This window comes from Mobula hypostoma, chromosome 21 (assembly GCF_963921235.1).
Source record: "Mobula hypostoma chromosome 21, sMobHyp1.1, whole genome shotgun sequence".
Classification (NCBI taxonomy): Eukaryota; Metazoa; Chordata; class Chondrichthyes; order Myliobatiformes; family Myliobatidae; genus Mobula; species Mobula hypostoma.
Window position 1 is genome coordinate 16,251,557 of NC_086117.1, and position 20,673 is coordinate 16,272,229.

At 40.1% G+C, this 20,673-nt stretch overlaps 1 protein-coding gene across 13 annotated transcripts in view; it reads left to right on the forward strand.

Annotated features, from left to right (window-relative positions):
- The first annotated feature begins 1,036 nt into the window (after window positions 1-1,036).
- Window positions 1,037-20,673, forward strand: part of rapgef1a (Rap guanine nucleotide exchange factor (GEF) 1a) — a 185,163-nt gene continuing 165,526 nt past the window's right edge. For all 13 annotated transcript variants that reach the window (XM_063073490.1, XM_063073491.1, XM_063073492.1 and 10 more), the window contains exon 1: window positions 1,037-1,180. In XM_063073490.1, coding sequence (XP_062929560.1) covers window positions 1,156-1,180 — 25 coding nt within the window. In that variant the 5' untranslated portion in view covers window positions 1,037-1,155. The remainder of the gene's footprint in view (window positions 1,181-20,673) is intronic.

Below are 20,673 nucleotides of genomic sequence, written 5' to 3' on the forward strand. Positions count from 1 at the left end.
AACACATATTAGTAAGGGCATGCAAGTTTTTTATGAAAAGGAAGATTTATATGACGGAATGAAAGTTTGGGGAGATTTAAGTGTACTGGAGTTTTATTAGATACCTGATAAAACTGGGAAGCAGATTCCGATTAGTTCATTACCGTAGTAACCAGTATATGACAATGAAATTCCTTGGTGACGTGAAGCACACAGAGTAAACTATAAATGGTAATAACTACCACAATACGCGCAAGACAATGGAATTGTGCAAAGTATAATGGTGTAAACTGAAGTACTGTAAAAAGAAATACTAAAGTGATAATACCGGAGGAGGTAGAATTAAGTGTTTGAGAAAGTGGCAGCATCGCCAGGAAGGGAATGTGAAAAAAAGACGACTGTTTCAGCAGTCTGATAACTGGAGGGAAGACACTATTTTTGTGCCTATCCTCTATGCTTTCAAAACCCTGTATCTTCTGATAGAAGGAAATAATTGAGAAAAAGGAATGGCCAGGGTCGTGTGTAATCTTGATGATTCTGTTAACCTTCCCGATGCAGCACATCATGAAGATGGACAGATTGGAAGGAAGTGATAAACTGGCCACTGAACAGATAAAAAAGACAATTGGAAGCTATACTGAAGAAGAAATCAGAACTTTTTAAAGTGGAATTTCTAGAAAACACCAAAATAGTTGGAAATCTACAATAAAAACAGAAAATGTTGGAAATCTACAATAAACAAGGTTGGAAATCTCAGAATCTGGTTATTTTTAAAGCAGAATTGACCTCGAGGGGGCGCACTGACGACGCAGAGAAAGCCGGACAATTCCAGCCTCCTACCGCCAGGCGGCGGTGTTTTGGGCCGGTGGGCGCGCTTTGGCGGCTGGACAGGGGTGGGCTCATCCTCCTCACAGGCTTTTCTTTTTAAAAGTCCTTCGCTGGCGGCGCCGTCCTCCCGTTGCTGGGAGTCTCTGGGCTGGGCTTGAGAAAGCGAGTGTGCGAGGAGGGAGGGTGAGGGAGGAGAGGATCGGAGCGGGGAGGGGTGAAGGGAGGGAGATCGGGAGCCACCTCAGCTCGGACGGACAGGCGGAGACATAGCGGCCGAGCGGGGACATCATGGGGATCGAATGAGCGCTGTTTCTGCCCCTCAGGAGAGCCGCGGGCTGGAGTCGGGAAATGTCCGGCAAGCTGGAGAAACAAGGTAAGCGGAAAACGTCCCCCGAGGGCCAGGGAGGGGCAGCTGTGAAGGTCAAAGAGCTTGGAGCGGAAGCCCGGGCTGCCCCGTCCCGCTGGATAGTTCGAGGCTTTTAATGATCAGTAGGCCGCGGCAGGCAGGCTTCGGTTTCCAGTGTAACTGCTCTGGCGCATCATCTATTTATTTACTTTATATCTGTAATAATTAAAATTGCGGCAGACTGTATTCCTGCCATTCGCGGATTTGTGTCACAATGCTTTTTTCCTTCCTGGATGCTCAGGGAGTAGACCAGTAAAGAATAATTATTACTGAGAAAGTCGGCTGGTAACTAACGGGGACGTGCTGATCATTTTAAACAGACTGCAAGGGAGAGCCGGTGTTTAAGCTTTGTATCTCTGTCATCTGGACTTTTTTTTTTGATTATACACGCCCCCTGTCTGACTGGTCCAGTGGGCCGATCATCGGTAACAGGCGTTGGAGATTGCTTTTATGAGAAAGAAATGTGAATGAGAGTGTGATGTTACAGAACAAGAGCAAGGAGCGAATGCTCACCCTGTTCCTCCCTCTGGCCTCTTGCAGATGTCACTGATTTATGGGAAGCTGGATTCAAGCTTTTCATTTTAGGAGTTTATGATACTGTACTCTGCATGTTCGGGCATCGATGCCCTGTGCTGTTTATACAGCACCACGTATACCGCAGTGATTCAACTTTCCATGTGACAAGATTCAATTGAATTTTTCGTTTGGTTGAGATAATGATGCAGAACAGGAAATGATGCAGAACAGAACATTTAGCACAGAGACTGTCTTTACTTAGTAATTTGTATCTTATTGGTTGTACCAATATGTCAACAGAAAACTTTTTTCTGTCGCCTTTGGTAGGGAAAAGGTGAAAATGATAACAGTGGCAGCAGATGGGTTAATCTAGTGTAATCAGGAATGCAAAGGTAATATCATGAGGTTGTTGCTAGGACTGGAAATTTGTAGTTTGAAAGTGTTTTGAATAAAGTTGATTTTGTCAGGAGTAGGTGAAAACTCAATTAAGGTGTGTAAGATTATGAGGGGCCCAGGTTGAATCAATGGTAAGGACATATAGCAGAGGGATCAAAACACAAATGTGTATTTATTTAATGTAACGCACATCAAAGTTACTGGTGAACGCAGCAGGCCAGGCAGCATCTCTAGGAAGAGGTACAGTCGACGTTTTGGGCCAAGACCCTTCGTCAGGACTAACTGAAGGAAGAGCTAATAAGAGATTTGAGCGGGGGAGGGGAAGATCCAAATCCAAAATTGATTTAATGTAATGGGTGGAATAATTGGAAAGATTTCCCCTCCCCAGCCCAGCCCCAGTTGGTGTAGTTCGGGAACTTGTTGTTTTGAAAGGGCAGTAGAAAATCTGATACACATTTTGAAAACTATTTTGATATGTACTTGAGGATTGAGACCTGCTTAGCACCAATTCTTCTAGTGCTGCAACATGAATCAGGTTGCGTAGCTGACAAGGTCATGAATGGGTAAGTGGCTGCCTTCTGTGTCATAAGCTATCTGGGTTCTCTTTTTATGGAAGTAATTTGCCTATTGGGGGAAATGTTTTGTCAGTCATGAGCTTAAATTACTTTGGAGTTTGGCTACTGTATTTTTGAACATATCCTGTGAAACAGCTGTTCTTGAGTCAGAATCAGGTTTATTATCACGGATGTGTCGTGAAATTTGTTGTGTTGCAATACGTAAGAAAACTATCGATAGTAATTATATCTGAATATAGTAGTGTGAAAAGAGAGTAAAAATAGTGAAGCACAGCACTCTTCATGGGTTAGTTCATTGTCCATTCAAAAATCTGATGGCAGACAGGAGACAGGAAGAAGCTGTTCCAAATGATTATAGAGTAGGAAGGCTAGATTCAGAGTACGGATCAGTGGAATGTTCCTCTCTGATTTTAGTGAGGCGGTGAGATTAAGAATTAAAATTTGCCTTTTTGAACAAATGGTGAGATGTTCAGCATACTGTGATATTAGTTTTTACAGAAAAAGCTGGAAATATTCAACAGGTCAGGCTGCATCAGTGGGGAGCATCACATGAGCATTGACTTCTGTAACTTCTGTTAATGCCCCTCCTCCCCTTCTTACCCCATCTCTTTATTTATTTATTTGTTATTATTTTTTCCCCCTTTCTCTCTTTTTTCTCCCTCTGTCCCTCTCACTATATCTTCCTCTGATGCTCCCCTCCCCCTTTCTTTCTCCCTAGGCCTCCCGTCCCATGATCTCTCCCTTCTCCAGCCTTGTATCCCTTTTGCCAATCAACTTGCCAGCTCTTAGCTCCATCCCTCCCCTTCCTGTCTTTTCCTATCATTTCGGATCTCCCCCTCCCACTTTTAAATCTCTTACTATCTCTTCTTTCAGTTAGTCCTGACGAAGGGTCTCGGCCCGAAATGTCGACTGTACCTCTTCCTATAGATGCTGCCTGGCCTGCTGCGTTCCACCAGCATTTTGTGTGTGTTGCTTGAATTTCCAGCATCTGCAGATTTCCTCGTGTTTGCATTTCTTCTCTTGGTGTTTGATTTGAGCATGAGATATATTGAAATTTACTCAACCTCAAAATGTGAAAGATTTAGTAAGCAGTCATGTACATTGGTATAAGATTTTCAAAAGAATTGGGTGAGCAAATTGGGCAGATGAGTAGAAAGTGTATTTTAATGTAGATAACCGGGAATACGCCATTTTGGGTGGGTGGGAGACAAAATACTGTATGTTAGTATAAATCTCCTAAATGCCATTGAAGATGGGGATGAAATGTGTGAGAGCCCATATCAATTATTTCCTAAAACCAAGTAAAGGGTCCAATATCATTTTTTTATATCATAAATAGTTTGAGTTGCAATGTAAGGAAGTAAGATAAGCAATTATTATCAACTAGTGTCTTTTCAACTTCGTCGATAGCCTTGTATGCCTTGGGATTCAAGTGCAAATCAAATGCTTTTTAATGCTTTGAGCATACCTGCCTTCACCATCCACTCAGTTGATTCCAATGACCTGGGTAAAAATATTATTGCTTTGGTCTGTTTTAAATCTTTTATTGCAAACTTGTGGAAAGAATTAGTTTGGTTTCACTCTTGTTGAGTGCTGAGTATTTGCAGGATATTGCTTTTGTTTCTTCTAGCTTTCCAATAGTTCAGATAGATTTGAAGAAAATGTAAATCTCTTTGCAGTAGGCAGCTGTGCATTGCAATTTGCTTGGAACCAGAGAGTTTCCAAGGCAGATGAGTGTGCATTGTTTGTTTGTACACTCACTGTTATGTCTATCACAATCACAACCCTCTTTAAAAATAAGTGAGACCTTGTATATCACACATATACCCTCTGGTGGATGTGCAATATTCCATTTTTATATATAAGGTTCTCATAAATTGTGTTTCTTTAAAACGGTGATTCTGAAGAAATTGAGTAGTGCGGCTTCTGCAGATAATGTGCAAATGGATCCTGACAGTGTAGTGGTGGGTAAATGGATGTTTGCAGTTCCATGAAAAACATTTACCTCTTCTTATTCAGATATAATTTATTGGAGCGACTAAAAGCACACCCTCTATCTTGTTCATGCTCCGTATCCCTGAATCCTGTTTTCATTCAAAACGTATATTCTGGTTGTTTGCTTTCTTAGTAACTAAAGTTCAAACTAACTTTTTGGATGAATTGATGAAATGGCAATTCACTAGCTGGCCATTTTCAAGAAAATCTGAGCCACAAATTGAGCTCTTAGCTTTGTATTTGTGTTCTTATTCACTGTTTTTCCTTTAAGCTTCAGGGTTGAACTCAAGGGGGATTGTATTTTTTCATATTTCCTTCAACCATCAGGCTCCTGAACCAGCATGAACAGCTTCACTCTCTTCAACTCTGAGCTGGTTCCACAACCTATATACTTACTTTCAAAGACTCTACACCTCATGTTCTCGATATTATTTATTTATTTTACTTTCTGTCGCAATTTGCTTTCTTTTGCACATTGTTTTTTTCTCAGACTTTGTTTATGTATACTTTTCATAAATTCTATTGTAGTTATTTATTTTACTGTAAGTGTCTGCAAGAAAATGAATCTCGAGGTAATATATGGTGACGTATGCATACTTTGATAATACATTGACTTTGATGTGCATGCGAGGGGGTACTGTGGCTAGAAGTACTGTATTCTAGATAAAATCAAGAAAGCAGTTCAGTTTTTTCCAGAGTTTACAAACTAATATATTACTTTACAGTGGAGATTCATTTACATCTTGACAGTCTATAACTTCTACAGGATATAACATCTTGGAAAAATGTGTTAAGGACATTTAAAATTTAATCTCCTCATTGAACATCTGTATATAGTCATCTGTGGTCTGCAGTTCTCCTATCAGCAAGTAACTTTGCACCTCTTTGTTCCTTTTATAATGGAGACTGAATTGTATCTACCCAGACTTTTCGACCTCATGGTATATAATCCAAAACTAATATTATTTTGAAGATGCTTCAATATCACAAAGCATAGTCTCTGATTTGATTTTGCAATTGACATGGTAACATTCCTTTAAAGCTGTAAAAGCCCATTACTGTTTTGCCATGTAAATAGTTCTATTCTTTTTTCCTCCTTTTGGTGCCTGGGCCTCTTCAGTAATTTGAATTAAATGCCACAATTGTTTCTGTTCCTGTCACTTTCCAACTAAACATTATCCCACAGTAGCCAAAGCCTTCATGAGCTTTCTCATTTCCTTTTAGTTTTGTCAGAATTACCACATCCTTCCAAAACTCGAGTTTCCACTTTACTGAGTTGAGAACTTCCCAATTTGTAATTTGTGATTTAGCATTGCATCTGTGTGCTAATTTCTCACCACTTTTCTGTTCAGCCTTACTAGCCCAGATTAGAATTTATTTTAATACAGCAGAGACTGGTGTGAATGACATGTTGGTTAATGAAATCAAATTTCAACAAAGTAACACGCCTTGGTAAAATTAATACAATGTTTATTTTGGAGTTTCCCTTTTGTGCTATAAAAAGTATTGGTTGTTAGGTTAGAATTGGTTTCAGATTGCTATTGGCTACTTGATATTGTCTAATCTGTTTTCTTTCTCACTCTTTATAGAATTTTGATTGCGTATATAGAAAATCTTCAGTTCAAGTAAAAGATAAAATATGAAATAACTTGGATATTTTCACTACTTTGTAACTCCCTTTACTGATTAAGTGGCCTTTTGCCAGTTTTCACTTCACTGGATTTGCTGTTCTGCACCAAATGACTGAAGTAGCGCCTTGTGGGTGCCCAATTTTTAAAAAAAATGTTCCCTTCCCATGCCTCAAATATGCTGTGTTATGCAGTACTTGTTAACTAGTTGCTTTTAATCTTATTTTGTTAAAGTGAGGAAATGCCATCTACGTTGTTGGTTCTGGTGATTGTCGTGATCTTACTTGGAATTGGAAATGAATGCATGGATTGCAGTCTAAAAGTCTGAATCATTACTAAACTGAGTTCTGGTGAATGAACCCTGACATGAAACATTAACTCTTCTCTTTTTACAAAGACTGCCTGATCTAGATGTTCTGTTTTTATTTCATATTCCTATATATAATTGTGAGTTTGTAAATTTTTTTGTATACACAAATTTCAGTATATGATCCATGGATGTCTGTAGTATTTTATGCACTGTTTTTCTTTTGCATTGTATTCAGTTTAACGTTGGAAATGTGATAGCAAAGTTTCGACAAATACAGTGACAGTCAAGGTTAAGTGGTGGTCAGGGCATGGGATAACTAAAATCAGTACACTGGAAAAGCTAGAGATATAGAGCGTGTGTGCAACATCTGTGAGCAGGTCATCGACCTGCGTTATCCTGACTTCAGTTTCCATAGATGCCATCTGACCTGTTGAGTATTTTCAGCACTTTCTTAAACTAAAGGGTAAACAATTCCCCTATGCTTTAAAATAAGAATTTTGATTTTTCTGAATTAATTTTTGGAGATTTACCTAAGCCAGGAATTTGAATGTTTTGGCTTAGTAGATGAAGCCTTGAGAGTATTTGAGAATCAACCAAATAAATGAACATAGAATAGTGCAGCACAGGAACAGGCCTTTTGGTCTATAGGGTCTATGTTGACCATGATGCCAGTATAAACTAATCCCATTTGCTTGCCCAGGGTCTTTATTCCCCCTATTCACTACCTTTTCATTGCCTGTTCAAGTACCTCTTGAGCATGCTTCTACCATCTCCCCTGCAATGTGTCCAGGTGCCTGTCACTCTGTTTAAAACAGCTTGCTTTGTAACTTTCTTTAACTTTACCTCTCTCAAAATATATTTGGATATTTCCAGTCGGGAGGGGGAGTGGAGTGGGAATGGACTATGACGATCTACCCTGTCCATGTCTCTCTCAGCCACTGACACTCCAGAGAAAACAATCCAAATTTGTCCAACCTCTCCTTTTAGCTAATGCCCTCTATTCTAGGCAAACCTCTTCCATTACCTCGCCACAGCCTCCACTATCTTCCTGTAATCTCCTCCATCCGAACCATTCTCAGCACTCCACGTGTGACCTAACCAAAGTTTTATACAGCTGCAACATCACTTCCTGACTTTTATACTCAGTGCTATCTTACCGACTTGAGTTGCCATTTTCAGGGAGCTATGGACTTGTACCCCAAGATACCTCTGGACATCAGTGCTCTTAAGTGCCCTGCCATTTATTGTCTCATTTTCTGTTGCATTTTCCCTCTCAAAGTGCAATATCTCACTTATTTGGATAAATGCAATCTACCATTTCTCTGCCTATATTTCCAACTGATATATATCCTGATGTATCCTTTGACAACCTCGCTATGGATAACTCCACTGAAATTTGTATCAAATGCAGTCTTACTACCTACATTTTCCATCCAATTCATTTATGTATTTCACAAACAACGGAGGCTCCAGCACTAATCCCTGTAGAACACTAACAGATTGAGACCTCCAGAACTACCCTCTGCCTTCTGTGGTCAAGCCAATTTTGAATCCATTTTACCAAGTCACATGGATCCCATGTGCCTTCATACTTTGGTTCAATCTACCTTGAGAAAACTTAATGAATGCTTTACTAAAGCCCTTCTATACAACATCCTCTGCCCTACCCTCAACATTTAACTTTTGTCACCTACATGTGGAAAAAACTTGATTAAGTTTGAAAGATGTGACTGTCCCTACATATAGTCCTGCTCATCATCATGCTTTTCCAGATGTAATGATTACCCTACCCTGATGAAAGATCCTCCAGACTTTGTTTCTGATTTGTCCCTATTATCCTCCGCAAACAAAGGAACAACATTACCTATTCCCCAGGCTGTGTTGGGAGGTGTCTTCTATTCCCCAGGTTGTGTTGGGAGGTTTCTTCAATTCTACACGGTTGTGTTGGGAGGTTTCTTCTATTCATAGGATGAAATTCATATACTTTAATTATATTTGATGTCTCACTTCTAACCACTGTGGCTTTGTCTTTACTCTATGTGTTGCTGGAATCCAGGTACACTCAAAAAGTATTAGTTCTGTTGATTATGAGAAAGATAATGAAGTCTATCCAGGTCCATTCCTTGGGAAATGGTTGGTGATATCTCTAACTTGCTACACTTTAATTGTTTGTGCTTTCAGTTACTGAAGAAGTTTTTAGTTTTTATATACATGTGCACTAAAACAGAATAAATATTAACCTTCAAATTAACACAAGTAAAGGAAAAGATTTGGGAAAGGGATAAAAAAAAATGATAAAATTAAGTAAATAAGTACATAGGGATTGGATAATTATGTTTGGGAGTAGGAGCAAACATGAACAAGTTAGGATATAAACACCTACAATGGTAGTTACATAGGCTTACATACAACATTTTGGACCAGAAAGAAATGGTCCAGAAGAGATATATGGAAATTACTATTAATCCACTATTATTACTATTTTTCTTAACAACTAATATCATTACTTAGCCTAATAGAATAGAATTTCAACTGTACATAATTATCTATTTAAGTGTCTAATTTCTTTTTGTATCATCTTAATGTGTACTTAGGAATGTATAAATAATTATAGTTTTATACATATATAAAAAATGGAAAAGGTTATACATGTGAAAAAAGTTCATGATACTTGTGAATTCCTTATCCAAATAAAAATAAAAAATTAAAAAAGAAAAATATTAACCTTCAGGAAGGGCGGATTTTCAAACTATGAACTTAATTTGATGTATATTGTGATAAAACTAAATAGAACGATAAAACTAAATAGAACAATTGCCATTACTACAGTACTTGTTTATTTCTTATTCCCCTTCTGAAAGTGTTGATTGACGCAAGGGTGTGGTTCTGCAGTTGATATTTTTTATTTTGATATTAAAAACTGAGTACCTCTCATCCCATAACTTGCTATCGCTTGCTATTGAACTGGGTTTCTAGCTAAAGTCTAATCCATTTTTGCCCTGTGTTTGCATGCATAATCATTATATAGTCAGGAGATCTTTTGTGTTTTTATTTGACCATAGGCTAATAGCAAAAAAAATGTAATGATCAAAATCCATTTGCTGCAGATTGATCGCCCCATTGCACTTTGGTTGTGTTGATGTTATTCCCTTGTTCTTGTAAACAGGACTATTGATGTACTTGCTGTCCTTGGCAGTTGCTTTAAAAATTCCCATGGCAGAATTGGAGTTAAATTCATGGCCAAAAATAGATTCTGTTGACTTACTGGCCTGGAATGTGAAATAGTGCTCTGACTATTAAGCTAACCATGTAAAAACTACAGATTTCATATGGCCAATGTGAACATTTTTTATGAAATTGAATGTGTGGAGGACACCAAATGAAAAGAGGGAAGACTGTAAATCAGATGTGTTGATGAGGTGATGCTGGGAATAATTTTCCTTAAATTTTTGATTATTGAGAGGAAAGCAGTTGTATGAAGTCACAGTGTTGAAGATGTTCACAGTGTGAATGCAGCGAGGATTGAACAATTACGTGGCAAAAGGAGTGGGGGAGATCTTTTTAGATGGACACAGAAAATTCTCCTTTCTGATTATCAGCTGCTGGTATATCTAGGAAGTATGAAAAATTTACCATGTTTTTGAGGATAAGATCAGGAACTATGGCAAACCAGAGTTACAGCTGTATTTCACAATGAAAACATGTAAACATGTTTGTGTAATGCAGTGTTTTGTCCTGAAACGTCAGCAGCTCCTTTCATCCCACAGATGCTGCTCAACCCGCTGAATTCCTCCAGCAGATCATTTGTTACAGCCATGTTTCACATTTTCTTATAGGCTATTTGAATGGTACAATCCAGCCAGGTCAATTGTAATAAATCTGCCTTTCAGTACTGAATGCTCAACTTTTTTGCAGCCCGATGAAAGGTTGTAAGCCTCTCCCTCTGGTGACATTATCCACATCTGTCAGTGGAACTACACTCACACCCTTAGTGAACTGTTCCTCAATTCCCAGATAACTTCATTCTATTTATTTAAATTCACAGTCCTTTGTTTGTTCTTTTTGTATTTTATAGATTTGGAGGTTTGAAAAATTCTGTTTGTAGTTTGATATATTTTACCTTTGTATTTCCTTGAGATCAGAATGATTCTTTAAATTATTCCCTTGACTTGCTTCCATCCAGAGACACCAACTGGTTGAACAGTTTAAAGTGGCACACTGCTACACATCCTGTGCAGTTCCATGATTTCCTAGTCTTCAGTAGACTATTTATCCAAGTTCCAACTGTAAATTGGAGAGATTAATTAGGTATTTAAATAGGAAAATGGACAGCATTTTTATTATAAAGATAATGTAAGATTCTGTTTATGTAGTAGTTTTTATTTGTCAACTAAATAGTTGGTGCAATCAAGTTATTAAAATGTTGACAATGAGGTTACAGCTGCTGGAATCTGGGGCAAAGTACAAAATGCTGGAAGAGCTCAGCAGCATAAACAGCATTTATGGAGGGAAATGAACAGTTGATGTTTTTTTCATTTGCACTAGTAGGTGAGCTTCCAATTCTTTGAATACAAGAAAGGAGAAGAAACAATGGTTGAAGGTGTAGATCTGGTGGAGGAGAGGTTATTGACAGGTCATGGAGAGCGAGGCCTAGTGCTGAAAGAAGGAAAGAGAGATATCCATGCACCAGAGAGGATAGCTTGCAGAATGTGAAGGACAAAATGTAGGGAGAAGCAATTTATGGAAAATCAGTACCTTGGATTCAGCTTGGAGGCCTGGAAGTCATATGGACCAGAGATTAGTGAGTGGGTGAGCACGTGGTCAAAGAGAGGGAGCAGTGAGGGAGGGTTTTGCAGAGTTCCCCATCAAAGAGGAGGAAAGCTACTTCAAAGTCAGTATACCGTGAAGAGATTTCGCAGTGGAGAAATGAATCTTTGGACACTATCTCACTTTCTTCTAATATATAGTATTTCTGTTTTTTGCATGATTTTTTAATCTATTCAATATACATATACTATATAAAGTATACTGAATGAGATTTACTTATTTTTTCCTTCTATATTATGTATTGCATTGAACTGCTGCAACTAAGTTAACAAATTTCACGTCACATGCTGCTGATAATAAACCTGATTCTGACTTAGATTGCAGACGCTGTATTCTGGAGTCACACAAAACACTGGAAGAACTCAGTGGGTCAGGCAGCATCATTCTGGGTCAAAATCCTTCATCTGGATTGATTTAGAAATGAAAAATGTTGGCTTTGCTTCAAGCATTGCATTCCTTTATTGCATTCCTGATTCTGTTTAATTCTTTTGTAAATTCCTCCTTAAAAACTTGCAAGCTTATAAGACTCACATAAATTGGTCCTATCCATTGCTGAAAGAGTATTTAATTGCGTGCGTTTGTGTGGTTTTTGCTTTCCTTACCAATATAAAAGTGCCATTACATAATTTTGTACTTTTGTTTCTGTGTATTGCTGTGCTAGGAGAGTATTGTACTAACATGCATGGTAAAGCGACCAAGAAGCCGGAAGGCATAAAAACTAGCTGAACTGGGTGGGGCTTTGAATGGGCTGTTAAGCAACACTTATGTTGTATGCTTCTCTTTCTGTTTTATTAAAAAAGTATATTCCCGTGATTTCCTGATTGATTAAGTTGTATTTTTGGAGGATGTGGCATTACACATGTAATTTGTTGGAAAAATTACTGGCCTAATATTGTTCCAGTGCTGCTTTTTTTTAAACATCTTTGTCTTCCTAGCAATTTGCTTTATGAATGCTGCCAGTTAATTTTGGACTATAATCGACAGTGGGGCACTCCCATGTGTTGACAGCATGTTGCATTGTGGAATTGTAATCTAAAGCTTTAGTTATGATATTTAGATCTGTGGGGGTGAAGGAAGATGCTGTCACACAGTGATTGGGATGAAGGGAGTGAGAATTTTCCTGGGATCGGTATAGGAACTACTACAAAGATAATTAAAATCCTTAATTTGGGAAGATTACCAGTATTAAAATGGGAGAATTGAAAGAATGTTTCCTTTCTCTTTTTTCCAAATGGAAATTTCATTTTCCATTTCGGAGTAAACTGTGCATGTTGGGATGACTTTGTGAAGGTATCCTTAATTAGTGATCGTTTGGGTTTTAATAATCTTATTTTTATTGGGCTAGTGATAGAGAGGAGGTTAGAAAGGCTTGTCAGATGGTGTGAGAACAACAACTTGAGTCTGTAGATAAGATCAAAGAGATTATTGTGGACTTTAGGAAGGTGTAGTTTGACCACTCTCCATTGCACATCAATGGCTCTGCGGTGGAAAGAGTGAAGAGCACAAAGTTCTTTGGTGCACACATAATAGGTGATCCAGCCTGGATCCAGAACACTTTATTGGTCAAGAAGCATCTAACACTTTGAGCAGATTGAGGTGTGTAAAGCTCCCTGACTCCATTTTAACGACTTTCTACAGGAGCACCATTAAGCATGAACTGTCTGGCTGCATCATTATGTGGTATGGAAACTACAAAACCCTACAGAGGATAGCAAAAGCTGCTGAGAGAATCAACCCCCCCCCCCAATTTGTGACAATTACTAGGACTAATGTATACGAAGAGCCCGAAGCATTGTTGAGAACCCCTACCACCCATCCCACAATCTCTGACCCACTACCATTAGGAAGGAGGTACAGGAGCATCAGAACTAGGACAGCAAGACTGACTGTGAGACGAAAGAATACTCTGCCACAACTGAGGTCTCGTCACTAGGACAGCGAGCTGTTTACTGTTTAGCTATGCTGTGTACTTCACTTGCATTTTGAATTTTTTGTATGGGCTTGTGTGATGTATGTATTGTGGGTGCACTGTTGCCCAGAGAAATGTTTCGTTGGGTTGTATAAGTGTACTGTCAAATGACAATAAACCTGAACCTGAACTTGATTTGGCAGGAATGGAATTGAATTAGGGTACACTTTTATCTCCTCATTGTTTATAAAGTTGTTTTAAGATTACTGATGAGCATCACCTTTAGCATTATTTTGTTTGCCTTACGAATGTGAAATTTGAGAATACATGCTAAGGACCTGAAAGAATTACATTGTGAGGAATGAACCTTTTATTTAGAATATCTTGATGAAAAAATAAATCAAGGCATTAGTACAAGACAATAAATTAATGAAGATAGCTTCCTCCTTTAAGAGGACATTTCAAATTCCACCCAGTTTTTTAAAGAAGTCATTTTGCACAATATTTGTTTAAATTAATAGTTTTGAGGTATGTTTGAGACAGATAGGTATCACAGTGTGGCCCTCCATTGGTCGAGGTCAAGCATGGATGTTGTGTCCTGGCTGTTTACATTGTTGGTCAGTTCGAGCGTGGCTGACAAGACCAATGTGAGGGTGACCTGTTGCCAAGGTTGCATCTATAAGTGGTCTCATCTCAGCTAGGGATGCCACTTCCAGAAAATTTTCCTCACTTGTCAAGGCATTGTTTCAAAGTGCTTCTCTATCTGGAGCAGATGGCTGCAAGTTCCTTCCAGGACTCGAGGTTGATGTCCCACTTGCAGACATCCTTGTAGCACAGTTGCTGGCGGCCACTGATTTCCTTGCCTAAAGCCAGCTCATCATAAAGGATAGACTGACTCTTCTGAACATCGGGAAGGTGGCATTTACCCACTATGTGCTGCCTTTTCTACACTGGGAGCCCCTGCTTCAGCCCTCCATGGGAGGTTCATCTGTTACAGCGCCACTACCTCGGAAGCAGCATCGGAGGTGAGGGAGAAGGGCCGGCATCCTAGTGAGGTTGAGACAGCGTGCTGATCTGCTCCCTATCATACTCCTGGCTAACGCCCAGTCCTTGGACAATAAGCTGTGCAAACTGAGAGCCAGAATCTCCTGTCAGCGGGAAACAAAGGAATGTAATGTTTTGTGCTTTGTGGAGACTTGGCTGACAGAAGAGATTCCGGATCACGCCATCGAGCCCTCTGAGTTCTCCCTGTTCTGGGTGGACAGGTCAAAAAAACCTCTCTGGGAAGAGTAAAGGAGGTAGCGTATGCTTCATGGTCAATAATGCTTGTTACGACCCCCGGAATGTGTATGCCCTCAAATCCTTTTATTCCCTGGATCTGGAGTACCCTATGCTGCTGTGTAGACCTTTCTGGCTGCCTAGGGAGTTCACAGCTGTGTATATTCTGCCGCAGGCTGATACTGACCTGGCTCTCAAGGAACTGTATGAGACCATCAGCACCCTGGAGACTGCACATCCAGAGGTTGTCTTCATCGTCAGCGCTGTCTAAAGTTTCTCTGAAGTTCTGTCAACACATCGAGGTTGAGCACATGGGGACTTGACATACTCGACCACTGCTACTCTCCCTTTTGCAAAGCTTACAAAGCGCTCCTCCGCCCACCATTTGGAAAGTTGGATCACTCTTCCATCTTGTTGCTGGCGAGGTACAGGCAGAAGCTGAAACAAGAGGTGACCATAGTTAAAACCGGCCACTGTTGGCCTGACCGTTCAGCCTCCATGTTGCAGGATTGCTTTGATGATCTCAACTGGAATGTCCTTCATGATTAAGATGTCTCAGAGTTCACTGAAGGGGTCATGAGTTTCATCCGGAAATGCATTGAGGATGTTTTCCCCCAGAAATCGGTCAGGGTCTATCCAAACCAGAAACCCTGGATCAACAGTTCCATGTGAGCAGCACTTACCACGCGGCACAGAGCTTCCGTTGCCGGTGACTAACAAAAACTCAAGAAATGCAGCTACGATCTGCGCAGTCATCAAGGCAGCGAAACAACAATACAGGGACAAGATCCAGACACAACTCTCCACCAGCAACACACACAGCTTATGGCAACGTCTGTACGCCTTTGCAGACTTCAAAGCTAAACGCAGTGGTGTTTCCAACGTTGCTGCCTTTCTCCCAGAGGAGTTGAATCTTTTTTTACTCTTGGTTTGATATCATCAATACTGAGCCCCTGAGGAGAGCTGCTGAAGCAACCTGCACCTTGGTCATCTCTGAGGCTGAAGTACGTAGGTGTTTTCAATGAGTGGACAGTCGCAAGGCTGCGGGACCAGACGGCATCTCAGGGCAGGTACTCAGAGTGTGTGCGGCACAACTGGCGGGTGTGTTTACAGACATTTTTAATCTCTCCTCCCAGTGTAGAGTGCCCTCCTGCTTCAAAACATCTAAAAAGACCAAGGTATCATGTCTGAACAACTACTTTGAGAGGCTGGTCAAGGACTACTTCAGCAGCCGATCGATAGATGATGCAATAGCCACAGCTCTACACATCGTCCTTACACATATGGAGAAGAATAATGCTTATGTCAGAATGCTGTTCTTGAACTACAGTTCAGCATTCAACATCTTGATTTTCTCCGGGCTCAACAAGAAGCTCAGAGACTTCGGCCTTCATCCTGCCGTGTGCAGCTGGATCCTGGACTTCCTGTCAGATCATTGACAGGTGGTAAGAGTGGGCTCCTTCACCTCTGCCCCTCTGACTCTCAACACAGATGCCCCTCAGGGCTGTGTCCTAAGCACCCTCTTTTACTCTCTGTATATCCATGATTGTGTCGCCATCCACAGCTCCTATCAGCTAATTGAATTTGCTGACAATACTACTTTGATTGGCCTAATCTCAAATAATAAAGAGGCAGCCTACAGAAAAGAAGTCATCACCCTAACGCAGTGGTGTCAAGAAAACAACCTCTCCCTCAATGTCGCAGAAACAAAGGAGCTGGTTGTGGAGGAGGAGGAGGAATGGAGACAGGCTAACCCCTATTGACATCAGTGGATCTGGGGCTGAGAGGGTGAACAGCTTGAAGTTCCTCGGCGTACACGTCACAGAGGATCGAACGTGGTCTGTGCATACCGCTGTGTGGTTTTAAAAAAAGGAACAATAGCACCCCTTTCACCTCAACCGATTGAAGAAGTTTGGTATGGCCCCCAAATCCCAAGAACTTTCTACAGGGGCACAAATGAGAGCATCTTGACTGCCTGCATCACTGCCTGGTATAAGAACTGTACTTCCCTCAATCGCAGGACTCTGCAGAAAGTGGTGTGGACAGCCCTGCGCATCTGTAGATGTGAACTTGTGCATCTGTAGATGTAATTCAGGACACTTACAAAGACAGGGGTGTAAAAAGGGCCCGAAAGATCACTGGGGACCCAAGTCGCCCCAACCACAGCTGCTACCATCCGAGAAATGGTACCGCAGCATAAAAGCCAGGACCAGCATGCTCCGGGACAGCTTCTTCCACCAGGCCATCGGACTGATTAGTTCATACTAATACAATTGTACACCTGTGTCATATTACCTGTGCTGTTGTACATATTATTAATTACAAATTACTATAAATTGCACATTGCACATTTAGATGGAGATGTAACAAATTTTTTTTATTCATGTATGTGAAGGATGTAAGTAATAACGTCAATTCAATGCAGTGATATTGGGATGTAGCCAGCCTGCATGTGCCAGACATGGCCCAGGCAGCACACCCTATGCTGCCTGAGCATGGTGTACATGCTAGGGAAACCAACAAGAGGGAAACAGCATTGGGTACTTTCTCTCCAGGAGATGCCCAAGATGCAAAGAAGGCACCTTAAATGGAAGGTGTTGAGCCTTCTCTCCTGCTGAGCGTATGTTGTCTAAATCTCGCTGCTCTGTAGCTATGTACTGGTGAAGCAAGTGTTCTACACTGCCATCTTTGTTGTGACTGAGAGTTTGGAGTTCTCCCAGACTCATTTGGCAAGGCAGGGATGAGTTGTTCCAGCCTTCCCGATGTGCTTGTCAATTTCTGCATCCAAGATGAGGTTGGCACCTATGATGTACCTCAGGTATGTGAACTGATGAACAATATCCAGTTTGTAGTTATAAATGGTAATGGTATCACAGTATCAACAAAGCACCGTCATTACGATATAGTTTACTTCCATGATAATTTTGTAAAAATTCGATGAATTTTTTTTGTGTTGTTGCAAGAGCTATCATTCACTAGAAAGCTAACAGGATATTTTGGAGGCAAAAGCCTGCAAGTGCTGGAACCTCGAGTCAAAAAACAAAAATGGCTGGAAGAATAAAGCAGCATCTTTAGAAGCAAAAGGATAGTTGATACTTTGGGTTGAGATTCTATATTAGGACAGAGGATAGAGAGAAGATGGCCAGTAAACGTGAGAGTAAGGGGTGACACAGAGGCTGCTGAGTGTTGGGTGGATTAAGATAAGGAAACGATGGTAGGGAGATGGAACCAACTGGGGGAAGGGAATTGGAAAGGTGAACCAAGGGAGAATAAATCCAGGTAGGTGGGTATATGGTTGAAAGGAGCCAGGTGAGGGAGGGTGATGCCCACAAGGAAGCAGGGATAGAAACGTTGAACAAAAAGAGGGAGGTCCCAGGTTAGACTGATGGAAATGCAAATGGCACTCTGGAGCAAGACTGCTGCATGTCTCAACAGATGTGTGATTTTCTGATAGGATTTATGAGGCTATCTGCCTTCATTGCTATTGAGCAAATCAGGCTGCAATTTCATGTACCTTACAAACAATGGGTGAACTTCAAGGAATTGGTACTTAGAAATTGTAATTGGATTGGGCAGAATCAACACTTTTTAAGAAAAAGGAATTGTATTTGATAAAATCTTTTTTTTGAGTACCAGAGAATAAATGAGGGTGAACAAGTAGGTGTATTTTGAATTTTCAAAAGTTATTAAACAAATCAGAGCATATGAAATTGGGAGAATTTTATAAATGTAGGTTGAGCACCAGTTAATAGGGAAAAAAAGCATTGGGAATGATTGGGTAATTTTCATGTTGGGTGTCTGCAGTTCGTGCAGTCCCACAAGGATCAATTCTAAGGCCCAGCTGCTCTGTCTATATCAGTGATTTGGATGAGGGGGTCAAGTGAATATATCCAGGTTTGCTAAGTATTTTAAAATGGGCAGCAGTGTGGTTGGAAGGAAGATACTTAAGGAGATATAGATAGGTTATGCGAATAGACTAGGGTGCGGCAGAGGTAATGGAGAATAATTACAAGTTATTCACTTTGGTAGAAAAGGTAGGAGTATTCTTAAATGTGAGAGATTGAGTGTTTGTTTTCAGAGGAATCTGGTTGTCCTTGCTCACAAATCACTATTTACAAGATTTATTCCTGGAGTAGAGGGTTACTCATGCAAGTTGAGATTAAGTAAACTGGGCCCATACAGCCCAGAATTCAGCAGATTTCAAGGTGATCACCTTGATGTATACAAAACACTTTACAAAGCTTAAATAATGGAATGGAGTTTTCCCCTGCTTAGGTTGTCTGGAGTAGGTGGCTATGGTCTCAAAATAAGTGATCAACTATTTTGTGGCAGTGATCAGAGGCACAACTGCTTGGCTTGTGTATGCATGTCCCAGGTTACCTGTTTATTTCCAATTAACACAAATTGCAGATTAAAGGCCTACAGATTTTGTTTTGATCAATTGTAGTAAGAGTGAGTGCCATTTATTTGTTATGAATGACAAAGTCCATGCCAATATTCATGTGATTGCACTTGCTTTTCAGGTTTTAAAAGTTGACTATTTTCAGAGAAAGATATTTACTCCAATTTTGAGTGTCTCTGCATGTCAAATAATGAGAGTCTAAAGTTTTATGAGAGCTTTTACAGCTGGCAAAACCTGTTCCTGGTTTTGCTAACTGTCAAGGACCATTGGGCAAATGCCAGGAGCATAGCTTTCTTCTGGATCACAAGAGTCTGCTGTTGCTTGGACCACGCTTCTAAACTCCAACATGCTCGGTTTCAGTAAGATTGATCAATTGCATGTGGACTACTCTGTGCTTGCAGTGGTGCGGGAGAATGTGCGGTCTGGGGGAAAAGCAATGGAGTGTATGTGACTGGGAATGTAAGATCTAAAACTCTGTGGTCGGGATCATTGACTCTGCTTGGATACAATTGCTGAATTTTGCTATGTATGTAAAGTGCAGTCTTATTGTGCTGCAGTTTTAAAAAACAGTTCCATACATATATTAATACTTGGCTATATCATGAAAAGCATGCAGAGAGTTGCGAAACAGTAGTTCATTGTAAGATGAATGTGGGATTGTGGTTTTGTTACTTTCTTTCTTCTTTATCACACTGTTCCATTTGTGTTCTCCTTTTCAAAATGCTTCCCTTGGTGCACTACAGTTCATTGCTTCAGTCCAGGGACATGATTTGATTTGCTTAATGCACTTTGGAAACAGGCAAGTCTTGGATTCAGTAAGCATTGAGCAGGCCCTAGGAGCCTGAAACTCTTGGACTGGAGTTTGGTTATCTGGCTTATTGCAGAAATTGTCTGGTATTACAGAAATCTATGGAATGAAAACTGAATATGGAATTGTGGTTTTGTTTCTTTCTGCTTTATTACAATTTCAAAATGACAGGGTTGGAAATAAAGCATATTTTCATGCAGAAATGTCATTGAGCTGACAGATCTGTTTTGGTTGTGCATGAGATAAATATTGCTCAAGATTCTTTGTGAATTCATTTCACCATTTTGGATCTCTTGCATCCAAGTTACGGGATTGTTTGTGATAAAATTTTCCCTATATATTCTTTTACCCCATTTTGTGCAGTGATTTTTAGATTGAAGGAAGGTCTGAATTAGCTTTAATATTACAGACATATGTTGTGAACTTTTTTGTTTTGCAGCAGTAGTACAGTGCAAAACATAAAAACCTGCAAATGACAGTAATGTAATTGTTCTCATATATGTGTATATGTAAAAATGTATAAATGTGTACAAGTATGTATATATCAAAAAGAGCAAAAAAAAAAGAAATAGTGTACGTTGGTTTATTGTCCATTCAGAAATCTGATGGTGGAGGGGAAGAAGCTGTTCCTATAATGTGGAGTATGGGTCTTCAGGCTCCTGTACCTCTTTCTTGATGGTAACAATGAGCAGAAGGTAGGTCCTGGCAGATGGTACATTATTTGCTGTTTAGTAATGCAGGTTGATTGCATATTAAGGGTTAATTGCGGATGTGATTGTGTCTCAGGATGTTTTGCAAGATTCCAACTCGAAACGT